The sequence below is a fragment of the Ziziphus jujuba genome, chromosome 1 (genome assembly GCF_031755915.1).
Source record: "Ziziphus jujuba cultivar Dongzao chromosome 1, ASM3175591v1".
In the NCBI taxonomy this organism is placed as follows: Eukaryota; Viridiplantae; Streptophyta; class Magnoliopsida; order Rosales; family Rhamnaceae; genus Ziziphus; species Ziziphus jujuba.
In genome coordinates, this window is record NC_083379.1 from 12,074,373 (window position 1) to 12,100,063 (window position 25,691).

Below are 25,691 nucleotides of genomic sequence, written 5' to 3' on the forward strand. Positions count from 1 at the left end.
ATACAGATCAGCATCAAATTATATATAATTTATTATGTCTTTTATAGATATTTTATTTTAATGTCACATATAATTTTATTAAGACTTACATTTAATGTGCATGGCAATGTTCATTATAGTATAATTTTATATATATATATATAATATTATAAATATATATTTATTGTTTATTTAAATTTTTTTCAAAACAAAATTTAATTTTATATATATATTTGGGTGCAATCATAAAATTTAAAAAAATTTATACTTTTTTAATCAATTATCTAATATTATAATAATAAAAAAATATATTTTTTAATATAACTAATAAAGGTAGAAATTTTAATTTTTTTAAATAATTGCCTCATTTGATATTGATTAATATTTTGATAGGATCATAAAAAAAAAAAAAAAGATGTTTTTTTTCTATTGATAATTTGAAAAGAATTTGGAATGATAATATGATAACACGTGACATAATACTCTTCTACTTTTTTATATTGCATAGATTTATATTTTTTTGATAATTTTGTTTTTTTAATTCAATTTTTAATTTTTAATTTTAATTCTTAAAATTTATATTTCGAAATATAAATTTAAAATAGACCTTTATCTCTCCATCAAATTATAAATTTCAAATATACTTTATTTCTTCATACAAAAAATTTAATTTGATTAGATAAAAATTTTGATTTAAATGAAATAATAGTGTTCCTCTAAATATCTTCCATTATCTAATATATATATATATATATATATATATTAATTTTAGGGATCTTTCCTTTTATATCTATATATATATTTTTAAATTTTTTTTAATAAAATAATTATTTTTATTAAATTTTATAACTCATTGTTTCTATTTACAATTATGTATACCATATATAGAATATTTTATTTTGTAAATATTAGTCAAATCCTATATAATATGTAAATTTATGATTAATAAAAATCATGCTTTGACATATTCTTGAAAAATCTTTAATTTTATTTTATATTAAATATTAAATATTAAATAATTCAATATTGAATATTAAATATTAAAATTATAGATAATTATTAATTTTTTAATTTGAATTTAAATTTAATAATTATCATTCCAGATTGAGTTTATCTATTCTTTATATTTAAGAATATAATAATATAATTACAAAAATAATATCCATGTGATGCGGTGGTGCATTGGGCGAAAGTTGTTTTTCTCATTTTGTCGAGTACTTTCATCTAGTATCCTTAAATTTTGGGTTTTAGCAAACTTTTGAAGCACCAATTTTAAAAACAGAGACTTTATTTCTCCAAAATATAAAAAAGTAATTCTTATTACTCAGGTGGAATCTCTCTCTCTCTCTCTCTCTACTGGAGTTTATTCACTCTTCCTCCAAGCTCTTTCCGTAATCTTAAACTCTTTCTCTCAGGGTTTACTCAGTACTCTCAATATTCCTCTCTGGAATGAATGAGATTGAGATGGGATGAATGCAACGAGAACTAAAGCCTATTTATAAGCTCACAAAGTTGGCTGCGTGTCCTAGTTTTTCAACCGGTTTTGACATTCAACACCAACTCCCTGAGAACTGCCCACAATTGTTGAGTTATTTTTACGCTGATAATGCAGTAACTATTTTCAACAAAGGTGAGTTGGGCAGTACGGCTGGACTTAACATATTACCCTGCCAATTACTGTATTACAGAAAAGAAATAAAAGCCATAGGAATTGTATTCAAGATTGAAGTATCTCGAATAAAATGATAGATTTTGTCCCTAAAAGATTAACCTTTTCATTACCCCATAAACAGCACCAAAACCATCCTGTCAAAGCTTCTTTGCATCAGCAAAATCCTTTGTTGCAATTCTGATGGTTCCAAAATCATATTGCAAGGACTCTGCACTCTCAACATCTTCCACAGCTTTTGGTGAGGGGAAATGGTTTGGAAACAGACTTAAATTGATTTTAAAAAGCTGTAGAAAAATTATGGTGCTTTTGGACTTTTTCATTTGCCTTCCTCACACTAATTTATGGGCAGATGGAGATGATTATTACAGCACAAACAACACATCCAACGGCTAGCACAATGACAAGTATGACAGTTTGAGAAGCATTACTCTTGTTTCCAGCAAAAGCGTGACAAATATGCTTTGATCAAAGCATTACCGGTTTGCAATTGTTTATCAAGTCTAAAAATGATGTACCAGGAGAAATTAGTACATAGTGTATATATATATATATATATATATGTGAGTAAAATAATCCTCAAATCTAGTCAGCTATATATGTGTTTACAAGCTGCTGTCAGAAAAGAAAGAAGAGGAGATTTCCAGGTTCCAAAATGACAACACTTTGCTGCCACATCAGTTAATAAAGGGCAGAAAGGTTATTTCACAACTTGCTTGTCTCGGAGAGCTTCACAGCTTGCTTGTTTCGGATGTTGGAGCTGCTTATTTCACAGCTTGTTTGTTTCGGACGTTGGAGCTGCTAGGGATTACTTGAATGCACCATTTTCTTGTCTCGGATAAATAGATGGGCATTTTTCTAGTCTTCTTTTATATATATTAGATATAGAAGGAAAACAGGAGGTGAAAATAGAGAGAAAATTGCAGACTCGTGTAAGCTTTGTGCAAGAAGAATCCTTTGAGTTTTGACAGCCATTCTTTCTTGTTTTTCTTTGTATTCTCAACGTGGGTTTGAGAGAGATGTTTGTGGAGATCGAAGAGTGAATGGGTGTATTGGGTTCTTGGGTTTTGGTTTTGGGAATTCTTGTGTGAATCCTTCATTAAAGAATCTGTAACAGCTTGTAGACACTACATTTACATAGTGTAGAAAGCTCAACACCTGAACAACAAGGACGTAGGTTGTTTTTGGCCGAACCTCGGTAAATTTTGTGTGTTCTTGTTAGTATTTTTCATTCTGAAATTAGTACCAGAATTCTACAACAGTGGTATCAGAGCTTGTGTTCTAATCTTGGAGAACATTCTCTGATTCGTGTCTTTCTGCAATTTGGGTTCAACCGTCGATTCTTGGTCAAATTAATCCTGCAATTGGGTTTTCTTTTCGATCTTCAACAATGTCGGCCAAGTTGGAATTGGAGGTGTTCAACGGGAAAGGTGATTTCCTTTGATGGCGTAAGAAAATGAGAGCAATCTTGGTACAGATGAAGGTGGCCAAAGCAATTGACAACTCCTTCTCTGGGTCAATTACTGAAGAAAAGAAGATGGAGATGGACGAAATAGCCATGAGCACAATCATCTTGCATCTTTCAGATAATGTTCTGAGGAAGGTGGATGACATCCAAACCACAGCTCAAATGTGGACCAGATTGGATTGCTAATGGAGTTGAAGGTGCTTGATGGAGAGGTTGTGTTATACTCTGACAGCCAGAGTGCAATTCATTTATGCAAGAATCCTGTCCTCTATGAGAGGTCTAAACATATTCAAGTCAAGTACCACTTCATTAGTGACATGATAACTCAGTAAGTTTTTAAGTTGGAGAAGATACCAACTGAATTTAATCCTTCTGATATGGGAACTAAAGTCCTATCTGTGAGCAAGTTTAATACCTGCAAAAGCTTGCTCAGAGTAGGAGCAGGATGAACTTGGTCAGAGTTGAAGATTGTTGGATGGTGTCGCAAATTTCTACATCTGATGATGATTTGAGGATTAGGGTGGAGATATGTGATTAAAACAATCCTCAAATCTAGTCAGCTATATATGTGTTTACAAGCTGCTGGTCAGACAAGAAAAAAGAGGAGATTTCCAGGTTCCAAAATGACAACACTTGGCTGCCACATCAGTTACTAAAGGGCAGAAAAGTTATTTCACAGCTTGCTTGTCTAGGACAGCTTCACAGCTTGCTTGTTTCAGATGTTGGAGCTGCTTATTTCACAGCTTGTTTGTTTCGGACGTTGAAGCTGCTGGGGATTAATTGAATGCACCATTTTCTTGTCTCGGATAAATAGATGGGCATTTTTCTGGTCTTCTTTTATATATATATATCAGATATAGAAGGAAAACAGAAGGTGAAAATAGAGAGAAAATTGCAGACCCATGTAAGCTTTGTGCAAGAAGAATCCTTTAAGTTTTGACAGCCATTCTTTTTTGTTTTTCTTTGTATTCTCAACGTGGGTTTGAGAGAGATGTTTGTGGAGATCGAAGAGTGAATGGGTGTATTGGGTTTTTGGGTTTTGGTTTTGGGAATTCTTGTGTGAATCCTTCATTAAAGAATCTGTAACAGCTTGTAGACACTACATTTACATAGTGCAGAAAGCTCAATACCTGAGCAACAAGGACGTAGGTCGTTTTTGGTCGAACCTCAGTAAATTTTGTGTGTTCTTGTTAGTATTTTTCATTCTGAAATTAGTTCCAGAATTCTACGACAATATATGTATATATATCGCAGAAATGTTCTACCATTGAGCAAATGCAATCATAAATGAAATCCTCATTTTAAAAGACAAGGTCTAATCCAATTGAGCAAACAAGTCTCCGGTCGATGTGAGACTGGTGTATGCATATGTATAGCCTCTCTGGTGGGGGTTCGTGTTGCTAACTGGTGGAGAAGCAGGCAGTGAATCGCTGCCTATTGGATCAAAGAATCGCTGACTCCCATACCATACCTAATATTGCAGCTGCGACCGATATATCTTGCACCTCTTTTCCCAATGCAACACTCAGAAATACCTTGAAAACCATTGTACAACCGGTCATTGCAATCTGACTCTGACAAATCAGGCTTGCACAAGACTGCAGTAGTTGCATTCCCAGCTGCATATTTTTGACCAGAATCATCACCGGCTGATTCATTTCTTAGACCATCCAGAAGGCTCAAAACTGGCCACTTGATTAAATCCATCAACACATGCTGTGAACATTCCCAAACGAAATTGCTGGCGTAGTTTCCATGCAGCCAAAGAAATTGCTGTCCCAGAAGCGTGCCGTGCAGAACTAGAGCCAACTAATATTTAATTGTTTTCCATATTGTGGGGTCACCCTAGACTTTGGAAACTTTCCTTCAGTACGAAAAAGAAAAAAAAAAAAAATCATTTTCTTCAGTTTGATTCTATGCATACTGGCTTGGAGGTTGACATAACAGATGATTTGTGAAAACTTAGAGCGTTCAAATATTATATAAAGTTGGTCAATTTTGAGATGTATGTACGTCCGTGTTGAAATTTTTAGACTTATAATTGTTATTATTATTAGGCTTAATATCAAAAATACCCCCGTGATCTGGCATAAGACCCCATACGTGTTTCATTTTCCATCACATATCCGCTACTGTTAGTCTTCCACAATTTTCATTTAACGGTCAAAGGCTATTTAGGATATTTTACAAATATTATTAGAAAATTATGATAAATCCACAATTAATTACATTAGGAAACATTTTTGGGGTTCGACTTGTTATTATTAATGAAGCAACATCTTTTTTTTTTTTTCTTTTTTTTTAACCAACCCAAGAATAATAATATAATATAACGAGTGGATCCATTGTCATTTAATTCATGTTTTGAATTTTTATATTTAAAATTTAATATTGAAAAGTGGTCCTTTTTAAACAACAAATTAAAATATTTATATGGTATGTGGATTCCGGTTCGAACTCGTAACATTATATTGAAATACAACTTTTTCAACAATTTTGATTTTTTTAAAAGTTCGAACTCGTAAAAGGTGGACTTGGTACATACTTTAAACATGGCTTACTGGATTTAAATAGAATTTACAGGGATAAAACGCTTGCATACAATTCTTATATATTGCACTCTTGGAAAATGGCTGCAAAATACACATATTGCAGTGTTATTCCTTTCTCTGTATTCCTACTGTTCGGTTCATTTCCATCACATTATTGCTATGCAGTTTATAATATAACTCCATCCCAACCATTATCTAAAGCACAAATTCTCGTCTCCCCAAGCCAAATATTCGAGTTAGGATTCTTCACTCCTAATAATTCTGGCAATCAATATGTGGGCATTTGGTACACTAAGCAAATATCTCCAAGTAAAGTAGTTGTATGGATAGCCAACAGAGAGAATGCTCTAGCAGTCACAGACTCTGCTGCAACTTTAACAATAGGCAGCAATGGAAATCTGAATCTTGTGGATGGGAAGGCAAACTCTGTCTGGTCATCTGATATTACTTTCCCATATTCAAATAATTCAGTTGCAGTGCTTTTTGACAATGGAAGCTTGGTTCTCAAAGACAGTATATCAGGACAAGTTCTATGGCAGAGCTTTGAACATCCTGGTAACGCATTATTACCCAAAGCAAAACTGGGTTTAATGTTAGAACTGATGAGAGATATGAGTTGACTTCCTGGAAAACTGAAACTGATCCATCAATTGGAAACTTCAGGATGGGACTTTCACAACAGAGGCCGTCACAAATGTTCATCTGGAATGGATCAAATCCTCACTGGAGAAGTGGACCATGGGACAAGAATAAGTTCACTGGTCTGCCTCAAATGGATGCATCGTATCTAAGTGGAGTTAATCTACAAGAAGATGTAGAGCAAGGATCGGCTACTTTCTCTATTGACATATACTCCAACATCTCTTTTAATCTGTTCATTTCATCACAAGGTGTTGCGAAGGCTATGATGAAGAGCAAAGACACAGATTGGAATTCTAGTTGGGAAGCACCTTACAGTTCTTGCGACTCATATGGGGTGTGTGGTTCTTTTGCTGTATGTAAAGCATCTGAATCTCCAATTTGCAAGTGTATGAAAGGTTTTGTACCAAAATCAAATGAGGAGTGGAAGAAAGGGAACTGGAAAGGAGGGTGCGTTAGACGAACTAAATTACTTTGTGACGAAAGCACTGCTAATAGCTCATCTTCACCTAAAGGAAAGAAAGATGGGTTTTGGAAAAAGGGTATGGTGAAACTTCCTGACTTTCATGAGTATATGCAGTTTGGAAACGCTGAAAGTTGCAATGCATGGTGCCAGAGTAATTGTTCATGCCTAGCTTTTACATTTGTAAATGGAATAGGCTGTTTGGTATGGTCAAAGGACCTTGTTGACATTCAGGAGTTTTCCTATGGTGGCCAAGATCTTTTTCTTCGTCTTGCACATACAGAACTAGGTGAACCTTTGGTTAAGAGCTAGTTTCTTTTTTGTGTTGGATACCAATTTTGCATAATATGTTCATATTATATATATATATATATATATATATCTATATATATATATATATGTATGATACAGATGGGGGTAAGCAAATCAAAAAGGTTATCATCAGTCTGGCAGCTATTGGTGCTACTGGCATTATTGTAGGTGTCATGTTTATCGCTTGGTACAGGTGGAGAGCTAATCAAAAGGGTAAGAAAATGAAGGTGTTATTCATGCTTCCCTCTAGCTATCCCACTCACACTAACCTACAAAACACACAGACAGAAAATTCCATCAATCAGATTGCATATAAAAATATAACCAAATGCATTGAAAACACATTACTCTAGGCATGTGCAAAAACAGTAGGTTAGGTAAAAAATAGAGAAGAATCAGTAGTATTCTTGAATGTGTCAATCGAATTTGTTTGTGTTGGCTTCATATACTATTCCTAGTTGCTACTTGCTATGGCATAATATGGTATCAAGATGCAGCTAACCATAAGTGGAAATTAGGGACTGAAGAATTGTCATTACCATATGTTTGAGTTCATACAGCTTCTTATTGATATTTGGTAACCAAGTTCTTTTCTTTTATCTTTTGACTAATCAAACTGGCTGGTACTAAAGTTCACATTAATATTAAAATTATGGGTTCACTATGAGTACATTTGTTTTCTGTGCACATATATAGCAATACTTCTTACATCAGGCTACTTGTATTATTGATTGCCTACTAGTACAGGCGTAAATAGAAATATTATAAGCTCTATATTTTATTTATTCCATTTTTTGGGACTGCATCTAAGATCCATTGTTGGATCTCAAACAGGAAAAATTAAGGAAACCGCAGAGCACTTCAATTTGACCGAGATGAATGACAATTCAATAGACACTCTTCAAAGTGCAAGACGGCAAGATCCAAACGAGCTAGCTATTTTTAATTTTGATAGCATATTAGTTGCTACAAATGACTTCAACGTAACAAATAAACTTGGTCAAGGAGGTTTTGGACCTGTTTACAAGGTGATTTATTAGTTATTTATATATTCGATTTATTATTACTGCTAAGACATGAAAACATAAATGGATTGACAAAATTAATGGTTGAGTATATTGCCAGGGAATACTACATGATGGAAAGGAAGTAGCAATTAAAAGGCTATCTAGTAGCTCAGGACAGGGCATTAAAGAGTTCAAGAATGAGTTGACTTTGATCTCCAAACTCCAGCACAGAAATCTTGTTACGGTTATGGGTTGCTGCATACACAAAGAAGAGAAGTTGTTAATTTATGAGTTCATGCCCAACAAAAGCTTGGATTTCTTTCTCTTTGGTTGGTTCCACATAAGGCATATATGGTCTCACTTTTAGAGGAATTGTCATTTATTGTTTGCTCAAAACAGTTTGTGTATATGCCTATCATAGCTCAATAGGAAAGTTCTGCTAATTAGTACTGCTCTTATCTTCTTCCCCTAAAAGCTATTAGCATAAAATGGCTCCATTGACTAAATTCTATTGGTTGTTGCATTGATTAATCAGACCGAAGAAGAAGATCAGAACTAAATTGGGCTAGACGCTTCAACATTATCCATGGTGTTGCTAAAGGCCTTGTATATCTCCATCGGGATTCATGTTTAAGGATAATACATCGAGATTTAAAGGCCAGCAATATTCTTTTGGGTGGGAAGATGAATCCGAAGATATCAGATTTTGGATTGGCAAGGATTTTTCAAGAAACAAGAGATCTAGCTAACACTCGTAGGGTCGTGGGAACACTGTAAGCATGCGTTTCTGTTATAATGTTTAGTAAACCCTCATTTAAGTTATAGTTTATGCTTTTGGTTTTCTAACATAAAACCGATAGCATTCATCAAAGTGTAGTTATTATTAGCATGTTTGAATCTACTGTTGCATGCAGTGGTTATATGTCTCCAGAGTACGCAATGGGAGGAATATTTTCTGAGAAATCCGATGTGTATAGCTTTGGGGTGCTGTTGTTAGAGATAGTTAGCGGCAAGAAGAGTAACGGCTTTGATCATCGTGACCAACAACTAAGCCTAATAGCATATGTGAGTCCATTTGACACTCTGTATCTGATCCCATGTTTAATATCTTATCTACGTGAACTTCATTCAGTCTGATAGATGAGGAAATATATATTATCAGGCATGGCAATTGTGGAGTGAAAACAGGGCACTGGACTTGGTGGATGAAACAATATTAGCTGATGACTCGTATTCTACATCAGAAGTGGCGAGATGCATAGATATTGGGCTTCTTTGTGCACAGGATCATCCCATGGATAGGCCAACCATGCCAGAGGTTGTGGTCCTTCTAAGCAATGAAACAGATCGTCCAAAACCCAAACGTCCTTAGTTTTACTTTGAAAGCTTATTGAAATCATGTGATCTTCAACCACAAAATGGTTTTGAATATTGCTCCACAAATGAAGATACCATTTCGATGATTGAAGGGCGCTAAGCTTCTTCTGTTTTTCCCTTATTGGTTATAAAGTCCATGTGGAAGTAAGAGGAGTTCCACTGGTCTGGAGGCAAATATTGCCTGTTATTATTTGAGCGTATTATAATTAAAGGACTGGTATGCAAATGTCTGAGCAATTAATTAAATGACTTATGAATTTGCAAAGTTGGAAAATTGACTTCATCAGCTAGTTTCGGTGACTTTATCTCCGTTCCTGGAGTAATGGAGGATGCCCTCTTCAGGGAATTATGATAAAGCAAAGCCATATGCATTGATTTTTGTAACTGTTATGTTGTGTTGAGCACATTTTGGGTCCTTTCCATATCAACTTTAGCCCGAGGAAATCGGCTACTTAAAGTTTGTATATAAACCTTAGAAATTTTCTTTAATCATCAGGCAACTGGCTGTATTTCCAAGTTTTAATTGCTTTAATTTGATTGTTTGCAGTCGAACTTCGAAATTTAAGCAATTCATAGTGACTTTAAAAAATTCCCTCATCCTTTTGCTCAGTATTTTAGGATACTTTTAACAGCTTAATTAAATTTAAATTAAGACTTGTGCTAACATCCACTGAAAAACATATAGTAGATTGTAGTGCATTTTCTTTGACATTTTTCATCACTGAAAATGACAAAGAGAAAAATATAATACTTTATATCCCATATTGGATCGTCATTACATGATGACCTGATTGTTTTTTGCATATACAGGATGGTCTTGAGAATGAGGACTTTTCCTGTGTTTTCTGCCATTGTTACTGTGGGGAAAATGAGAGTTAGTCTGAAGTGTAGCTTATACTGCATGCTGAAGATTTCATAGCAGGAAAGTTATGGCCTTCACTTACATGGTAATAAGGATACGAAATTGTGACACTGTCTACAAAATTAACTACCTAATGCATGGAAGAATAACAGTAATACTTCTCCCATTGAAAAATGAAAAGGGACAATTCAGATGTTCTTAATGATAGTTAGTTTCATCCCCCATTTTGTTTTTTTCTCTTTTGCAACAGCTTCATTTTTAGGTTGGATTCTGTTGAACAGACCTTCTGTGACCTTGCTCCAGTAAACAGTGAGTTATGCTGTCAACTAGCTTTTGTGGTTTGAAAACTAGGAATTCGAAAGTTATGCATATGGCTGCAGGTTCACTCTGCATGTTAAATACATATATATATATATATATATATATCTTTATTTTTGTGGTTGAGCTTCAGTGTAGGCAGTGATGTTGGTTTCTTAAAATGTTCTGTGTGTAAGTTCTTACACTACAACCCATTAGAAAGAATTCAACCCCCACAAGAAGAAGGGGAAAAAATGAAAACTAACGAGGGAACAAATCAGCAATTGAAGCCACGTTTGTGGAAACTTGGACAACTATGCTTCTATGATTGGATTGATCATATAACTATCTCACCCTTGAATTGTGATCTGACGCCCTTAGCATGTTTGATGCAATGGCACTATGCATAAAAAAGGCTGGTGTTTAAGGTGGCAGTGCATCATCATCACCATCATCTTCATCATCATCTGTTGTTTCAAGCAATATCTGATTCTCATACCTAATATTACAGACGGAAACAAGAGATCATGCAACTATTTTCCCTAGGCAACACTCGGTGTGATGCCTCTTATAGCATCATCTAAGCAATCGATTCACTCGTCTTTTTGCTACAAATCTGACATGCACTGCGCATCTGCATATACACTTTGCAAGGTTGGAGTAGTAGTTGCATTACCAGCTGCATATTTCTTAAGAGAATCATCACTAGCTGCTTCATTTCTCAGAGTATCCAAAAGGGTTCACAACCGCTTGTTTAAAGCCATCAGCATCCGCTGAGTTGTCAAGCACATTATCATTAGATAAATTCCGGGTGGGTTCAGCTTCCATGGAGCTAAACAAGAAGCTATTCGAGTAGCGTAACATGCACAGGTCGTACCATTCAGTTGCCTCGTCCTGATTTGGATACAGCTCTGTGATAGAACTTATGGAGATACTGAGGCAACTACAATAAGCCATACTTAACATCGGTGTTGGAGGGGAGGAAGGACAGGAGGTAATGGTGGTTTGCGTGGTAAGTACTGTTGGTGGTATAGTTTCCTTTGTTGTTATATCACAACTATGCCATACGTAGCTTGGCTCATAATTCTGAGCATTGATGGCCTGAGTTGATATGATCGTTATTATGAAGATGAAACAAAGGATCGTTTCCTTGAGTAAGTGTTAGTGTTGGTGCTGTGAAATTCAAGATATTTAGCAAAAATGAATTGTATAGGAATGCTTGTGGTAGAGGCTGATCACTTTTGTGGTTGATTGATTAATATTAATTGTAATGGAGACATAAAAATGTGATAAAAGATCTTCGTCTTTTATTTATTCAATTCCATACATATAAAAATTCTGAAGTGTAGACATTTCAAATTAGTATAATTTTATCAAGTCTATAAAAAATTGCTTCCACAAGGACAATTCAATGATGTTTCTTCATATAGTTGCTCATTTCCAATCTATAAAAAGTTGTCAATATTGTTCCATATGTAACGCACGTGTTGAAATTTATTATTATTATTATTTATTTTGTTTATAGACTTGTTATTGAATCTTAATACAATATAAAGATAAATTTATATATACCGTATATTGACTGCAAAGTATAAGCCTTTCATGCCTAATTTTTGAATCAATATTTCATAAAAATAAAAGAAAAGAAAAGGTTTGAATCAATAAATCATTGGCTTGATGGGTTATTTTCAATTCCAAATGTGCATTGTCAATATTATAATATAAACATCTGTAAACAAACATCTTGAGTGTAAAACATAGACGATAATCATAATATATAAATACTTTTGATTTTGTTCATTAATTTTTAATATCATGTCAGTTAATACATTTCTTAATACCCTGGGATAATCCAGTGTTTAGTGTTTTTCTTGTAAGATTTTTGTTTTTTTTAATTCTCGATTACATTATAAAGGTATAGTTTTTAAAAATTAGTTAATTATTTTAATTGCTAATTTCATTTAAATGATTTAAGTAACATCATATAATAAAGAAACAATAAATATAGAAATGAGTAATCTTGTTGTAAAAATTGCTATTATTATTGTAATAGTCATACCTTGGACACTAAGATTTAATATATGATATTTCATTTTTATAGAAAATTATTTGATGTTTATATAATTAGATGATTTTTTTTTTGGCAACTATTTGATAAAATAAATTGACGACAAATTTATTATTATTATTTTTTGAAACAACGACCAATTTATCTGATAAAATAAATATAAAATGTGTTAACTCAAATAAATTTTGAGTAACTTTATAATTAATCTAAAAAAAGAAGTTTAAAAAATTAAATTAAATTTCAGCAGTAAGACACGAAATTTATTCATCAAAATTATATAAACCATACTTTTTCTACCCCATATTTTTATTGTAATTTTGAGTAATTAATTAATATTACTCTGTAAATACAAATTTTCTCATATGACAAAAATTTGAAAATCAGAAAACAAGTTGACATTTCTCGTTCTTTTGATTTTGAAGATTTTGAAATGTGCTAACTTTTTTAGTTTCGCCAAAATCCATCACTGTTAAGCGCTCTCTCTCTCTCTCTCTCTCTCTCTCTCTCTCTTACTCGCTGAGTTGAGTCTCTCTCTTTCTCTGCTCTGCTTTCCTTCCCAATCTCCCAAACCCTTTGAAATTTTCATCTTCACCTTCAAAACCCCACCTTTATTCTCTGCCCTAACCTGGGTTTTTCAGGGCTCGGCATAATGCGAATCAACACCGCACGTCGCTCCCGCTGTGCCTACGAACAGGTTCTCTTCCTTCTTCCTTTCGTTTTTTTGTTCTTCTGGTTCAGTTATCTTATCGACATTCATGGACGCTTTGCGGAGAATTCATCCCATTGTTGATTTTCATAGCTCTCGACAACTCCAAATCGTGAACAAGATTCAAATTTTTAAGCTTTGCCCACCAAAAAAAAAAAAAAAAAAAAAGGGGGAATATTTTGTTTTTATTTTCTATCAATTTCTCAGTTGCCAAACAGAAGTTTTAGGTTTTTTTGAAGTGCCCAATGTCAAAAAAATAGGCGGGACTTAGTTAATTATGATTTTTTTTAAATTTTTTTATTTTATAAAAATAAAATCTTTGTTTCAGGTAATAAGTCGTTGGTGACCACCTCACCATTGGCAAAAAATGTCCCTTCTCAGTAGATTCTTTTACAAAAGACCCCCAGATGGCTTGCTTGAATTTGTGGACAGAGTATATGGTAACTTCCCTTTACTCTGTGGTGTATATTTTAGTTTTTATTTTTCATTTTTTGTCTAAAAGTTTCGTTGTCATGTGTTATGGGTTAATGCTCTTGTGTTGGAATCAAATATTCATTTTTACTGGTTTCCTGATTATGCAGTTTTCGATTCATGTTTCTCCACGGAAGTATTGCCTGAGGAAATGTACCAAATATATCTACATGAAATCATTACTGAATTACATGAAGAATTTCATGACTCATCCTTCCTTGCATTCAATTTCCGTGAGGGTGAAAAGAGGAGTCGGTTTGCAGAAATACTATGTGATTACGATGTTACAGTTATGGATTATCCACGGCAGTATGAGGGTTGCCCCCTGCTCCCTTTATCTTTGATTCAACATTTTCTTCGTGTTTGTGAGAGTTGGCTTTTACTTGGCAATCAACAGAATATTATTCTTCTTCATTGTGAGAGGGGTGGCTGGCCACTTTTGGCATTCCTTTTGGCTAGCTTTTTGATTTTTAGAAAAATTCATAGTGGTGAACGCAAGACTCTTGAAATTGTGCATCGAGAAGCTCCTAAAGGCTTCTTGAACCTCTTGTCACCTTTAAATCCATTGCCATCTCAGCTTCGTTACCTTCAATATGTGGCAAGAAGAAACATAGTGCCTGAGTGGCCACCCCCTGAGCGAGCACTTTCTTTAGATTGTGTCATTCTTCGCGCCATTCCTAGCTTTGACTCCCAAAACGGTTGTAGGCCAATTATTCGTATTTTTGGTAGAAATCTCCTTAGCAAGGGTGGTCTTACAACTCAGATGCTATTTTCCATGTCCAAGAAGAAGACACTTAGACACTACCGTCAAGTAAGAATTTTGTTCTATATCTTGTATTCATTTGAGCTCCCATACTTTTTTGTTCTACATGTCATATATGCTTATGTTCCCATGTTTTGTTGTTTTACATGTTGTATTTGTTTGTCTTATATTCATAAGATAACTGTGAATGTTCTCTGTAATCGTTAATTGCAGGCAGACTGTGATGTGATCAAACTTGACATTCAGTGTTTGGTGCAAGGAGATGTTGTATTGGAGTGTGTCCATTTGGACTTGGATCCAGAAAGGGAAGTTATGATGTTCCGTGTAATGTTCAACACTGCATTTATTCGTTCTAACATATTGATTCTGAACTCTGATAACTTGGACATTCTTTGGGATTCGAAGGAGCGCTATCCAAAAAGTTTTCGAGCAGAGGTGACTACATTTTATATGTATCTCTTTTGACTTTGTACTTTATTTTGTTCCTCCTCTGTGAAAGCTTGATAGCTGGATTTGGGGATATTTTTGTTTTGTTTTATCTCTTTTGTTCTTGTATTTTTTATTTTTATTTTATTTTTTATTGTTAAACACCAATTTGATTTGATAAATGAATCTGTATAGGTACTATTTGGTGAGGTCGAGAGCATCTCCCCACCAAGAGCTCCTACTACAATTTTAAATGGTGAGGAAAAAGGTGGATTACCTATTGAAGCTTTCTCAAGGGTTCAAGAACTATTTAGCGGTGTTGATTGGGTTGATAACAGTGATGATGCAGCCTTGTGGTTACTTAAACAACTCTCTGTCCTAAGCGATGCAAAAGAACTGTCAAGGTTTCACAATAGAGTTAGCTTATATTCGTCACCTGCAGACTCAGAAGATGAAAACAATGCCTCGAGTACGGCTGATAGTGCAGATGAAGCATTTGATCTTATTTCCAAGGCTTCATTAGATTCAACCAAACCATTGATACCAGATATGGTTGATTCAGCTCCTTTATCTATAGATAATGATGGTCAGCATGAGGGAAATCTTGCTTCAGAATCTCCTGATCAAGTTGGGTCATCTCTTCATCTACAATCATCAATTCCAAGTGAAGGATCTCTACCTTGTTCATCTCCTGCACCAACTTCTGCCTCTCCCCCACCGCCACCACCTCCACCACCATCTGAAGTTGCTAGTAGAGGGCCTCCACTGCCTCCACCTCCTCCACCCTCTTTTGCTGCTAGTAGAGGGCCTCCACCGCCTCCACCACCTCCACCACCTCCACCACCTAGCATCTCTAGTGAAGATTATCTAAAACCTATACCTTCCATAACTAATAGGACTCTACCACCGCCACCGCCACCGCCACCACCACCACCACCACCACCACCACCTCCTCCTCCTCCTCCTCCTCCTCCTCCTCCTCCTGGTGTTTTAAGTAAAGAAACTATACCACCTGTCACTCCTAGTAGAGGCCCTCCACCACCACCTCCTCCTCCTCCACCTCCTTCTAATTCATCTAAAGCCATCCCACCAGCTCCATCACTTCCCACTTCTAAACATAGTCAACAATCTTTACCACCACCGCCGCCTCCACCACCACCACCCTTGGGAAATGCAACTAACAAGATACAGCCACTACCTACACCTGCCCCACCACCACCTCCACCACCACCACCACCCACCTCTAGTTCAAGTCGTGGGGCACCACCTCCTCCACCTCCACCTCCTATCAGTCATAATTCTATTAATACCACTAGGCCACCACCTCCACCTCCACCTCCACCTCCTTCAGGAATCGCAAGGTCAACCCCTCCGCCTCCGCCTCCGCCTCCAGCACCAAAACTCCCCGGTGCTCCTCCTGCTCCTCCACTGCCCAGTCGTGCTGTTGCACCAGCTCCACCCCCACCGCCTGGGGGAAGGGGACCTAGTGCACCACCACCACCATCTATTGGAAGGGGCAAAGCTTCTTCTGGGCCAAGCCAGGGAAAAGGTCGAGGTGCTGGTGGTACTATTAATGCCCCTAAAAAAGCTTCATTAAAGCCCTTGCATTGGGTGAAAGTTACTCGAGCAATGCAAGGGAGTTTATGGGCTGACTCTCAGAAACAAGACAATCAATCAAGGTATGTTCATGTGGAATTTCTTGTAGATACGAATTTGAAAGCAAAAATTTGATAAGCACTATGGACCCCCTTTTCTTCGATTACATGATAATGGTATTCATTTAATTGAAAATTTAAAAACCGTTCTGAAAGTATCCCTTTATTTTTTATTCTTCCTTTTTTTCCCTCTTTCGGAATGTATAACCATTTAGTCTGTCTATTCATTTATTTTGTTTTATCTTCCTCTATTTGCTTTTTATTCTTTATTCTTTGTTTGGTTTCCGCTATATTCTTTCCCCCTTTTTCTGGGTGGAGAAATAAACTCATGATGTTACACGATGGAATGTTTCAATAGGGCTCCTGAAATAGATATATCAGAGCTTGAAAGTCTGTTCTCAGCAGCATCTGCTTCAGATGGGGCTGCAGGTAAGAGTGGAGGTCGACGTGGTGCTAACATTAACAAACCAGAAAAAGTGCAATTGGTGAGCTTTTTCTCTTCAGAAGTTGTCTTGTTTACCACAGTTTAAAATTTGTTTACATAATATTTTATAGCTTAGAGGTTTATCTATTTAATTACATGTGTTTTAGTTATAGTGCACTTCTCATATATGTAAATTGTGTAGGAGCTTTCTTTTGATCATAAATACTTATGCTACTGGGAAGATGGGTTACAGCTAGCCTGTATTTGCTTCATTAACAAGGACACATGGAGATAGGATGGAGGTTTCATAGGATTGAAATTGTGTGAAATATTTAGTTAGACAAAATATTAAATGTCTTTTTCATCTAATTAACTGATACTGTCGAAATCCCATGAAATAATAAAAATGACATGTCGGTATGAAACTTCCATTATGTTGGCATGTTTGTCACTGATGGAAATTGAAGATTCCAGAGTTTTAAGATAACAAAGACTATGGCACTAAAGTTTGCTTAACCTTGTCATGTGTTAATTAATGACAAGAATTGCTTTTGACACCATCAACAGATTCGTCTAATGTCATATCTACTATAAAAGATGCTAAAATAGTCTTTTTGATGCAAGGATTTGTTGATAATCTAATACTGTGTATGTTACAAGTTAGCATTTAACTCAAATAACATTCTAATTGTTAGCTATGAATAATATTGTGTATAATGTATGGAGTGTATGGTCTTGTTTTCATTGTTTGCTTTATATTATTGTATAAAATTGCTTTCCTTTTATGTTAAGTTAAGAGAATTATTTATGGTTCTAGACTCAAGTTTGTTTCTCTGTTTTTCTTTTAGGTTGACTTGCGCAGAGCTTATAATTGTGAAATTATGCTCTCAAAGATAAAAGTTCCTTTGCCAGAAGTGATAGTGAGTCCTCCATCCATTTTATTCATGCATTTCATTGGGGAAATCATTTTTTTTCCCCGCCAGTTTAACGAGATTCTTTCTTTCCATCATTGTGAAAATGTAGAAGTGCCTCAAAGTGGTCAGATTTTTATGATTTCCAGTTAAATGATGTTTTTCTGGTTTAATAAGATACCTTTATTTATGAAGCTGATTCTCCTAAAGTTATGATATTTATGTTTCCAGAGTGCAGTTCTGGCCTTGGATTCTTCTGCTTTGGACATTGATCAGGTTGAGAATCTCATTAAATTCTGTCCTACAAAGGAAGAAATGGAAACACTGAAGGTAATCTCTCTCTCTCTCTCTCTCACACACACACATGCTTGTATGTCTTGTGTTACCAACTCTAGGATGTTGTCTAATTGATAATGTAATATTTTCCTGTTTTAGTACGAACATGCTTGTTACTTATCTTACTTGGTTGTAACAACTACTTCTCTCTTTATGAACTGCCATTCTATTCTTGAATTCTTGCATCAAATTAACATAGGGGTGAGCATGTATTGAATTCAGCACGTTAAATTTCAAAACAATAGAAGGCCAAAGGTTTATGTGGGGTAAGTACATGACTTCACAAGCAAAATCAAAGAGCTGCAGAACAAGAAAACCCTATACAGATTGCACCAAAAACAACAATATCGTGCCAAGAGTTCTCTAAGCATTACAGCATAAAATACAACCTTCTTCTGGTTTCTCTGCTGTTACTAAAATTATTCTTGTTTTCAAAAAAAAAAAAAAAAAAGGAAATGGAGAAAATAAAAAAGTCTTCTTTGTAAACATTGTTTTGGGTAAAGTTCTCATATATAATTCTTGATGACCACCACCAAGATTCTTCCCATATTATTTCTTCCTTAGCACACACTTATAGTATGATTCTGTTATCATGAGCTTGATGGTTAAGGCTTTTGCTTAAAATGAACATTGACTTCCATTCTTTAAATGGTAAGAAAGAATGAGCATTGGGGTTCAAAACAATATTTAAATAGAATAACAAGGAAAAAGTTGGAGGTTGAAAAGCTTAAAATAGTACATATTCCATTCAAAACATTGACTGTTTTTTACTTATTAACTATTATTTTAAAGTTTCTGTAAATGCGTATAACGTTGACTACCAATAGGAAGGAACAGAAAAATCGTGATTTTATACATTCGCATCCTTTGATTTTATATTCATGTTAATCTCTCTCTCTCTCTCTCTCTAAACTATGAATTATGGGTTATAGGTATAACTGTTGGTTTTCTTTTTATAATGTTTATTTTATTTACGTCAATTTGGCACTAATTTAAGAAGATATGGAATTGGAGAAAGTGACAAGATATAATGGTTCAAACTGTTTTGTTTCGTATATGTTCCATGTAAGAATAGATACAGACATATATAATTAATCAAGTCAGGATATCCTGATGTGAAATTGACTGCATGCATATATACACAGCCAGTTTATTACCAGCTCAACCTGTTAGTTCAAACTAAAGACCATTATCATAGCCTTTGGATATGTTTAATTGGGTTGGATTTATCATTTAAAAGAAAATTTAAAGGATTTATATAGTAGGTCCTCAGGACAGACTATTATGTTATCAAAGCCCTTGGATTTTAGTTGGGAAAGGGTTTATATAGTATGTCCTCAATATAAAATTATAAGTTGATAAGAGTCAAACTGATAATACATATCTATACCCATATTTTGTGATTTTTGCATTTGTTTTAACCTTTTGTTCTGTAAATTATAAGTTGAGAAGAGTCAAACTGATAATACATATCTATACCCATATTTTGTGATTTTTGCATTTATTTTAACCCGTTGTTCTATATACCTTTGGAGTATTTATTAACTGGAGTATTTATTAACTGTAACATTCTTCTATGTTAAGATATTACAAAATTTGAACTCCCAAAAGGCTTGTGCCTTGACTTCTTGAGATTTGTGTTATTCAATAGTATTCAAATTTTTGTCTTACATCTTTGTCCCTAGAACTTTTGTAGTATACTATAATTTATGGTTGTAATGTTTGTTCTTTTTGTCACCTAAAACCATGTTTCTTTCCTAATTTTGTTATACTTTCAGAATTATACAGGTAGCAAGGAAATGCTTGGAAAGTGTGAACAGGTTCTTTTCATGTCATCATCTTGAATAAATATGAATGCACAACCTGTAAATTGATTCTGACTAATTTTTGGCAAGCATCTCAGTTTTTCTTGGAGCTTATGAAGGTCCCGCGAGTAGAATCCAAGTTGCGAGTGTTTGCTTTCAAAATTACCTTTTCTAGTCAGGTATTCCGCAAAGCATTCATTATAGGATTTTGTTTGCAGCCATTTCTAATAGCTTCTGGTGCTTGACATTGTTCAGGTGAATGATTTACGAAATAATTTAAATACAATTAATGCTGCTGCTAGAGAGGTAATGCTAGAATTACTTGTACTAATTTAGTTTATTGGAAGTACTTTTTACTTGCATCTCAAGACCCATATATTAACAGGTAAAAGAATCAGCGAAGTTGCGTCAGGTAATGCAGACCATTCTTACTTTGGGTAATGCCTTGAATCAAGGCACAGCACGAGGTAACCGTTCTTACTCTTCTGTTCATTCTTATTCCTTTTACCATTTCATTCCCATTATGTTGACTAGCCTGAAGTTTTATTTTGATTTCCAGGATCTGCTATTGGATTCAAATTGGACAGCCTTCTTAAATTGTCTGACACTCGTGCAAGAAACAACAAAATGACTTTAATGCATTATTTGTGCAAGGTAAAGATGATGAAGTATGCCTCTTCTCATTTAGGTGGTCATTAGGGATTCTTCATAAGAGGTGATTTACTTGTTGAAGAATTTTTGGAAGGAAGAAGTGGAACCTTTCTATTGTTGTGGTCTATCTCATTCATTGTTAGGAGAGATGTCAGGCTTTTCTTTCGTCTTACGCCAGCCTCTTTTAAATTTTCTCTCATAAAATTTCGAATGGTCACCTTCCATCTAGCATGTAAACTGTTTACAAGATGGCTTACAAAGAATTGACTAACTGGAGGTCTGCATTGAGTTCTGTTATTAGTTTCTAATGTTATCAGCATTCAGAAACTAAAATTTTGAACTATATTTAGCTTTACCATAAATCATGTTAAGTTACTATTTATCCTAAAAGCTTTAGCTAATAGGAAGTGAGACCAACTATGCTTATTGAGATAACAAATTATGTGCATCAACACTCCCTCATGTGTAAGCTCATTAACAGAGAAGGGAAGAAGCTGGGCTTTACACGTGTGAAACATGCAAAAGGGATTACAAAGTTTCGAACTCAAGGCCTTACAGTCACCAAGGCTCTAATACCATATTAAGTTAATATCTATTCCAATAGTTTAAGCTGATAGTAAGTGAGCTCAACTATGTATATCAAGCTAACAAATTACACATTTCAACTTTTATTATTGTATTCTCTTTCTTCAATTTTCTTTCTTTCTTTCATTTGAAAGTGTTCCTACTTTTTCTTATGTTCTTATAATATTCTTGGGAAGTATCCTTGATCGTTTTTTCTAATAAAGATATAGGCTTCTTTGTTGTTATTGTTAATGAGAACAGCCATTATTTTGTCGCTTTGCTATATAATTTATTATTGCATTAGTGTTGCATTAGTATGGGATATTCAAGTGATCCTTGGACAATCTTTCTTCTTTTTTAATTAGCTCCTTGCTGAGAAAATGCCAGAGTTGTTGGATTTTGATAAGGATCTTGTTCACTTGGAAGCTGCCTCTAAGGTATGCTAGCTATGTTTCTAGTATAAGCTCCTTCCTCATTTAAAATGGCCTTTTGGTGGAAAGTTATTACTGGCTTACCAAGTTTATTGCATGTGCTATTATATTAACTATCATGTCAAAATACTAGATTCAATTGAAAGCTTTGGCTGAAGAAATGCAAGCTGTGAGCAAAGGTCTTGAGAAGGTTGAGCAAGAACTCGCTGCTTCAGAAAATGATGGTGCAATCTCTGTGGGCTTCCAAAAAGTGAGAATTTGTATAAAAGCATTATTCCACTTTCTGATTTGGATTTATTAGGATATTATTACTTAGCCAAATGTTTTGGAGTAGCCTCTTGAAAATCTTTTAGACTATCTAATGTTGTGTCATATCAGAATCTGTTGTTAATTTTTAGAAATTCACACCGTTGGTTCTCTTGTTGACATCAAAGCAGAAATCTTTAGTGTGGAGATATGACCTGTTTTATAATGTGTGCTGTGTCTGATACTAATTTCTTGTTAACTTTAGAAGCATTGTAGTGCAAATAAGATGGAGACGTAGCAAGTATATTAGTTTCACATGCACTTGACTTCCCTGCTACTCATTGGAGGACTATCATGTTTCATCAACTTAAGCATCTATTCCTTCTTCAAAGCTCTTGAATCATCCATAAATCATTCATTCTAAATTTCTCAGATGTCTTGTTGTCATTCTCATAAAAAAAGATTTAGTTGTTAATTGTTAGGAAGTTGGCCCGATATGTATGTATAAAGGTTACAACATAGTTAGTACTCCTCTTCACATGTAGTTCTGTTATGAGATAAAAATTGAGACTTACACATGCAGCACCATAATTAGACATTTGGCTTTCTTGGTGTGCCACTCATTGACAGTGTCCTTGACCGGCTCTCTTTCATTTTGGTTTTATTTTTTTATTTTTTATTTTTTATTTTTTGTATTTTTGTATTCTATTTTTCTCGTTTTGGGTTATTGATGAATTTTGCAGCTATTATATTGTTTTCTAATCCTATATATCTTTTAAGTGCTGGATTTGTGTGGAAAAGTAGGAACTTCTACTTTTATGCAAGTAAAGCTGTGCGTAAAAGAGAAACTATTTGACCGATGCCTCTATTATCTTGAGAACAGTTTGATTATTACCATGTTTTGGATATATAAGATTTTTGGATTGTCATTCTAAGTGTTAATGTAAATTATGATATAGATTTGGAAAATGTGATCAACGTATAAATGCAACCTAATTTTTCTTTATGTTACTGCTCTAATGTTGAACTATATTTAAATAATAAACAAAAGATATTATTCAATAGTGTCACTATGACAGTATAGCTAACATTTTTTTTGTACACGGTAAAAAATTATTGAATTAATCGAGCCTGGTCCAGTTTATTCTAGCAAGGGTTCACCTACTACTGATTATAGTATGGAATACTTGGAAATAAATTTGTCTAAGCTTGTACTGAAAAGTATACAAGTCAGATTATGAGCAAACACTTTCTCATTAATTGCATACTCTTTAAAATGGAAGATGCTTTGTATCTATTGGTGCTTAAGATATTTTCTGATAGGTATCAAATATAAATTATAGTTCCTATTGCATGATTACAAATTATCAAACTTACTTCTTTTCAGGTGCTGAAGAATTTTCTAGATACTGCTGAAGCTGAAGTAAGGTTGCTAATCTCCTTGTATTCTGAAGTGGTGAGTCTTGTCCACTGTTTTTCTTGTTTTTATTGTGTGTTTCATTGCTGTTTTTGAGTCCTAACAGATTGTCTTATAGGGAAGAAATGCAGATTCTTTGTCCCAGTACTTTGGGGAGGATCCAGCCCGGTGTCCTTTTGAGCAAGGTTTGAAATGTTCTTCCATGCGCATATATTTGACACCCTCAATGTGAGAGGGAATCTATTAGTGTATATGTGTAAGAGTATGTGTTTGCGTGTGTGGAACCATATTTCGTTTGTCATTCTGCCACTCTAGTCTACCTGTCATTCACAAATGATTGTATAATCCTGTTCACTTGGTTCTCGGTCCATCTAAATTTATGCTCATCCTCAATCCATTGACGTATTGACCATAAGGCAATCTGGTTCTATGTTCTTTATGTCTTATTCATAAATGGCTTCCAATTTATATTGGCTTTTTTCCTTAGCTATTTGTGAAAATATTTATTGGCAGTTTCTGTTTTTTATGTGGTTTATTGTCCTTTACCTGTTATGAAATGTTCATCAAAGCAGAGGTAAAGTGATAGATGTGATAGTAAGAATGCCTCAGGGAAAATTAGAATTGTTTACTGCTTATTGTCCTATTGCTTTGGAGTTGAAGTCAGGGGTTTATTGCTGTTTTACCGGGGTTAATTTGATGATATCTGTTTTGGCTGGTTAATTGATATCAAGTTGGCATGGTTGATTTGTTAAAAAGTTGAACAGAATGGTGTGGGAAGAAATTCCTTTATATATTTTTGGTGTACATGCTTGGAAATGAATAATCCTGATTTTGAAAGGTTGGAGCATTATCTAGTTTAGCTATATTTCTCAGACAGCTGCTTTTCTTTATTCCTATAAGAATTCTTTAGTTTTGCCTTGTATATGTAACATGCATGCATGTTACACCTGCTTACGCTTTTTGAATAAAACCTTTTTAATTATCAAAAGGAAAATAAGTAGTGATTGGATATGCAGAAAGTAAGACCATCTTTTCAAGTCTGCTTTTACTACCAAAGTTATATGCTTAAAGCCATTTCATAGAGAGGCGTTTAGTTAAGCATACACATCTGCAAGGAAATTTTGTTCTCGACTACTTGAGTGCCTAAATGGCTTCTTATTTATACCTCCAGATATAGTGATCGTCTATTCGTATCACATTTTTAGAAAGGTGGCTTACACTTTTTCCTTTTAATATGTGGTCTGGAGCTAAGTTTGGACTAGGCTTTTTGTGTATGTGACAAGAGAAAAATGTTACTCTCTTAATCATTTCTCTGTTTTAGAACTTTATTGATGACATATTTGTATATTTTTATTAAGATTACAGATTATAGATATATAAAGCAAATAACCAATTAGAATTTCTTGGTTGCTTCTCGTTGGACGGAGAGGACAAAAAGATATGCTTGGTTTTTAATGATTTTATAAACCTGTTATTCTTTTCTTGTTATAACATTATCAAGTAGTTTTACAATGCATTTATTTTGTAAACTTATGGCTTGCAGTGACACAAATCTTGGTCGTCTTCGTGAAGATGTTCAATAAGTCAAGAGATGAGAATGAAAAGTTGGCAGATGCTGAGAAAAAGAAACTAGAAAAGGAAGCCATGAAAGAGCGGACTGCAGCTAATTCTGCTGGTAGGAAAATGGAATTTGATAGTGGCATGAAACCCACATAATTTTCAGCAGATAAGGATGGATTAGCTATCATTTTGTTAATATACGCCCAAGCACAATTTGGGCAAGGTTTTAACTGCAAGGTGCACTCATTCGAGCAGAATGCAACCCTTGAAGATCAAAATGCTAAGGAGTTCGAGCAATGCTCATGTTGTCAACCTGGCTGGGTTTCTGATTTTCACAAAATTGTTTTACAGATCCAGATGAGTCTCCCAACTGCAAAAGAATGCAGCTTGATTGTTGGTTGACATCTTCTGTATGGTGCTGGCTCTCTTCCAACTGGATCAGTGATGCATGTAACATATATAGTCTAAAATGTATTGTAGATGTGAATAATATAAGAGGAACAGTATTTACAGCTCTTCACCTTCGGGGGCAACATTTGTATTATTCATATTTATGTAAAGAATCACAATTTTGCAGCGTTTGGTGCTTACCTTGCTGATTATTAATGATATTGATCTTCGAACAACTGATG

The 25,691-nt window shown here is 34.5% G+C and overlaps 2 protein-coding genes across 2 annotated transcripts; both read left to right on the forward strand.

Annotated features, from left to right (window-relative positions):
- The first annotated feature begins 5,654 nt into the window (after window positions 1-5,654).
- Window positions 5,655-10,008, forward strand: LOC107405594 (G-type lectin S-receptor-like serine/threonine-protein kinase At1g61550). The gene is given in 8 exon segments (XM_060813453.1): window positions 5,655-6,250; window positions 6,253-7,059; window positions 7,182-7,295; window positions 7,917-8,110; window positions 8,208-8,418; window positions 8,625-8,862; window positions 9,004-9,154; window positions 9,252-10,008. Coding segments are annotated over 8 exon segments (2,430 nt in total). The 5' UTR covers window positions 5,655-5,745; the 3' UTR covers window positions 9,462-10,008.
- A 3,114-nt stretch (window positions 10,009-13,122) lies between these two features.
- On the forward strand, window positions 13,123-25,685 carry LOC107409291 (formin-like protein 14). The gene is made up of 18 exons (XM_048471856.2): window positions 13,123-13,387; window positions 13,728-13,839; window positions 13,981-14,681; window positions 14,847-15,068; window positions 15,255-16,738; window positions 17,073-17,199; window positions 17,987-18,058; window positions 18,281-18,379; window positions 20,164-20,205; window positions 20,289-20,369; window positions 20,446-20,496; window positions 20,576-20,657; window positions 20,750-20,844; window positions 21,771-21,842; window positions 21,970-22,086; window positions 23,470-23,538; window positions 23,618-23,684; window positions 25,043-25,685. The coding sequence occupies exons 2-18, from the start codon at window positions 13,767-13,769 to the stop codon at window positions 25,213-25,215; spliced, it is 3,627 nt and encodes a 1,208-aa protein (XP_048327813.2). The 5' UTR covers window positions 13,123-13,387; window positions 13,728-13,766; the 3' UTR covers window positions 25,216-25,685.
- Window positions 25,686-25,691: the final 6 nt, after the last annotated feature.

Excerpts from the sequence above, each read along its gene's own strand:
- LOC107409291 (XM_048471856.2), top strand. The coding sequence starts at position 13,767 with ATGTCCCTTCTCAGTAGATTCTTTTACAAAAGACCCCCAGATGGCTTG. Across the intron at positions 20,497-20,575 it reads TTAATGCTGCTGCTAGAGAG|GTAAAAGAATCAGCGAAGTT; the intron begins GTAATGCTAGAA and ends ATATATTAACAG. Across the intron at positions 20,658-20,749 it reads GAATCAAGGCACAGCACGAG|GATCTGCTATTGGATTCAAA; the intron begins GTAACCGTTCTT and ends TTTGATTTCCAG.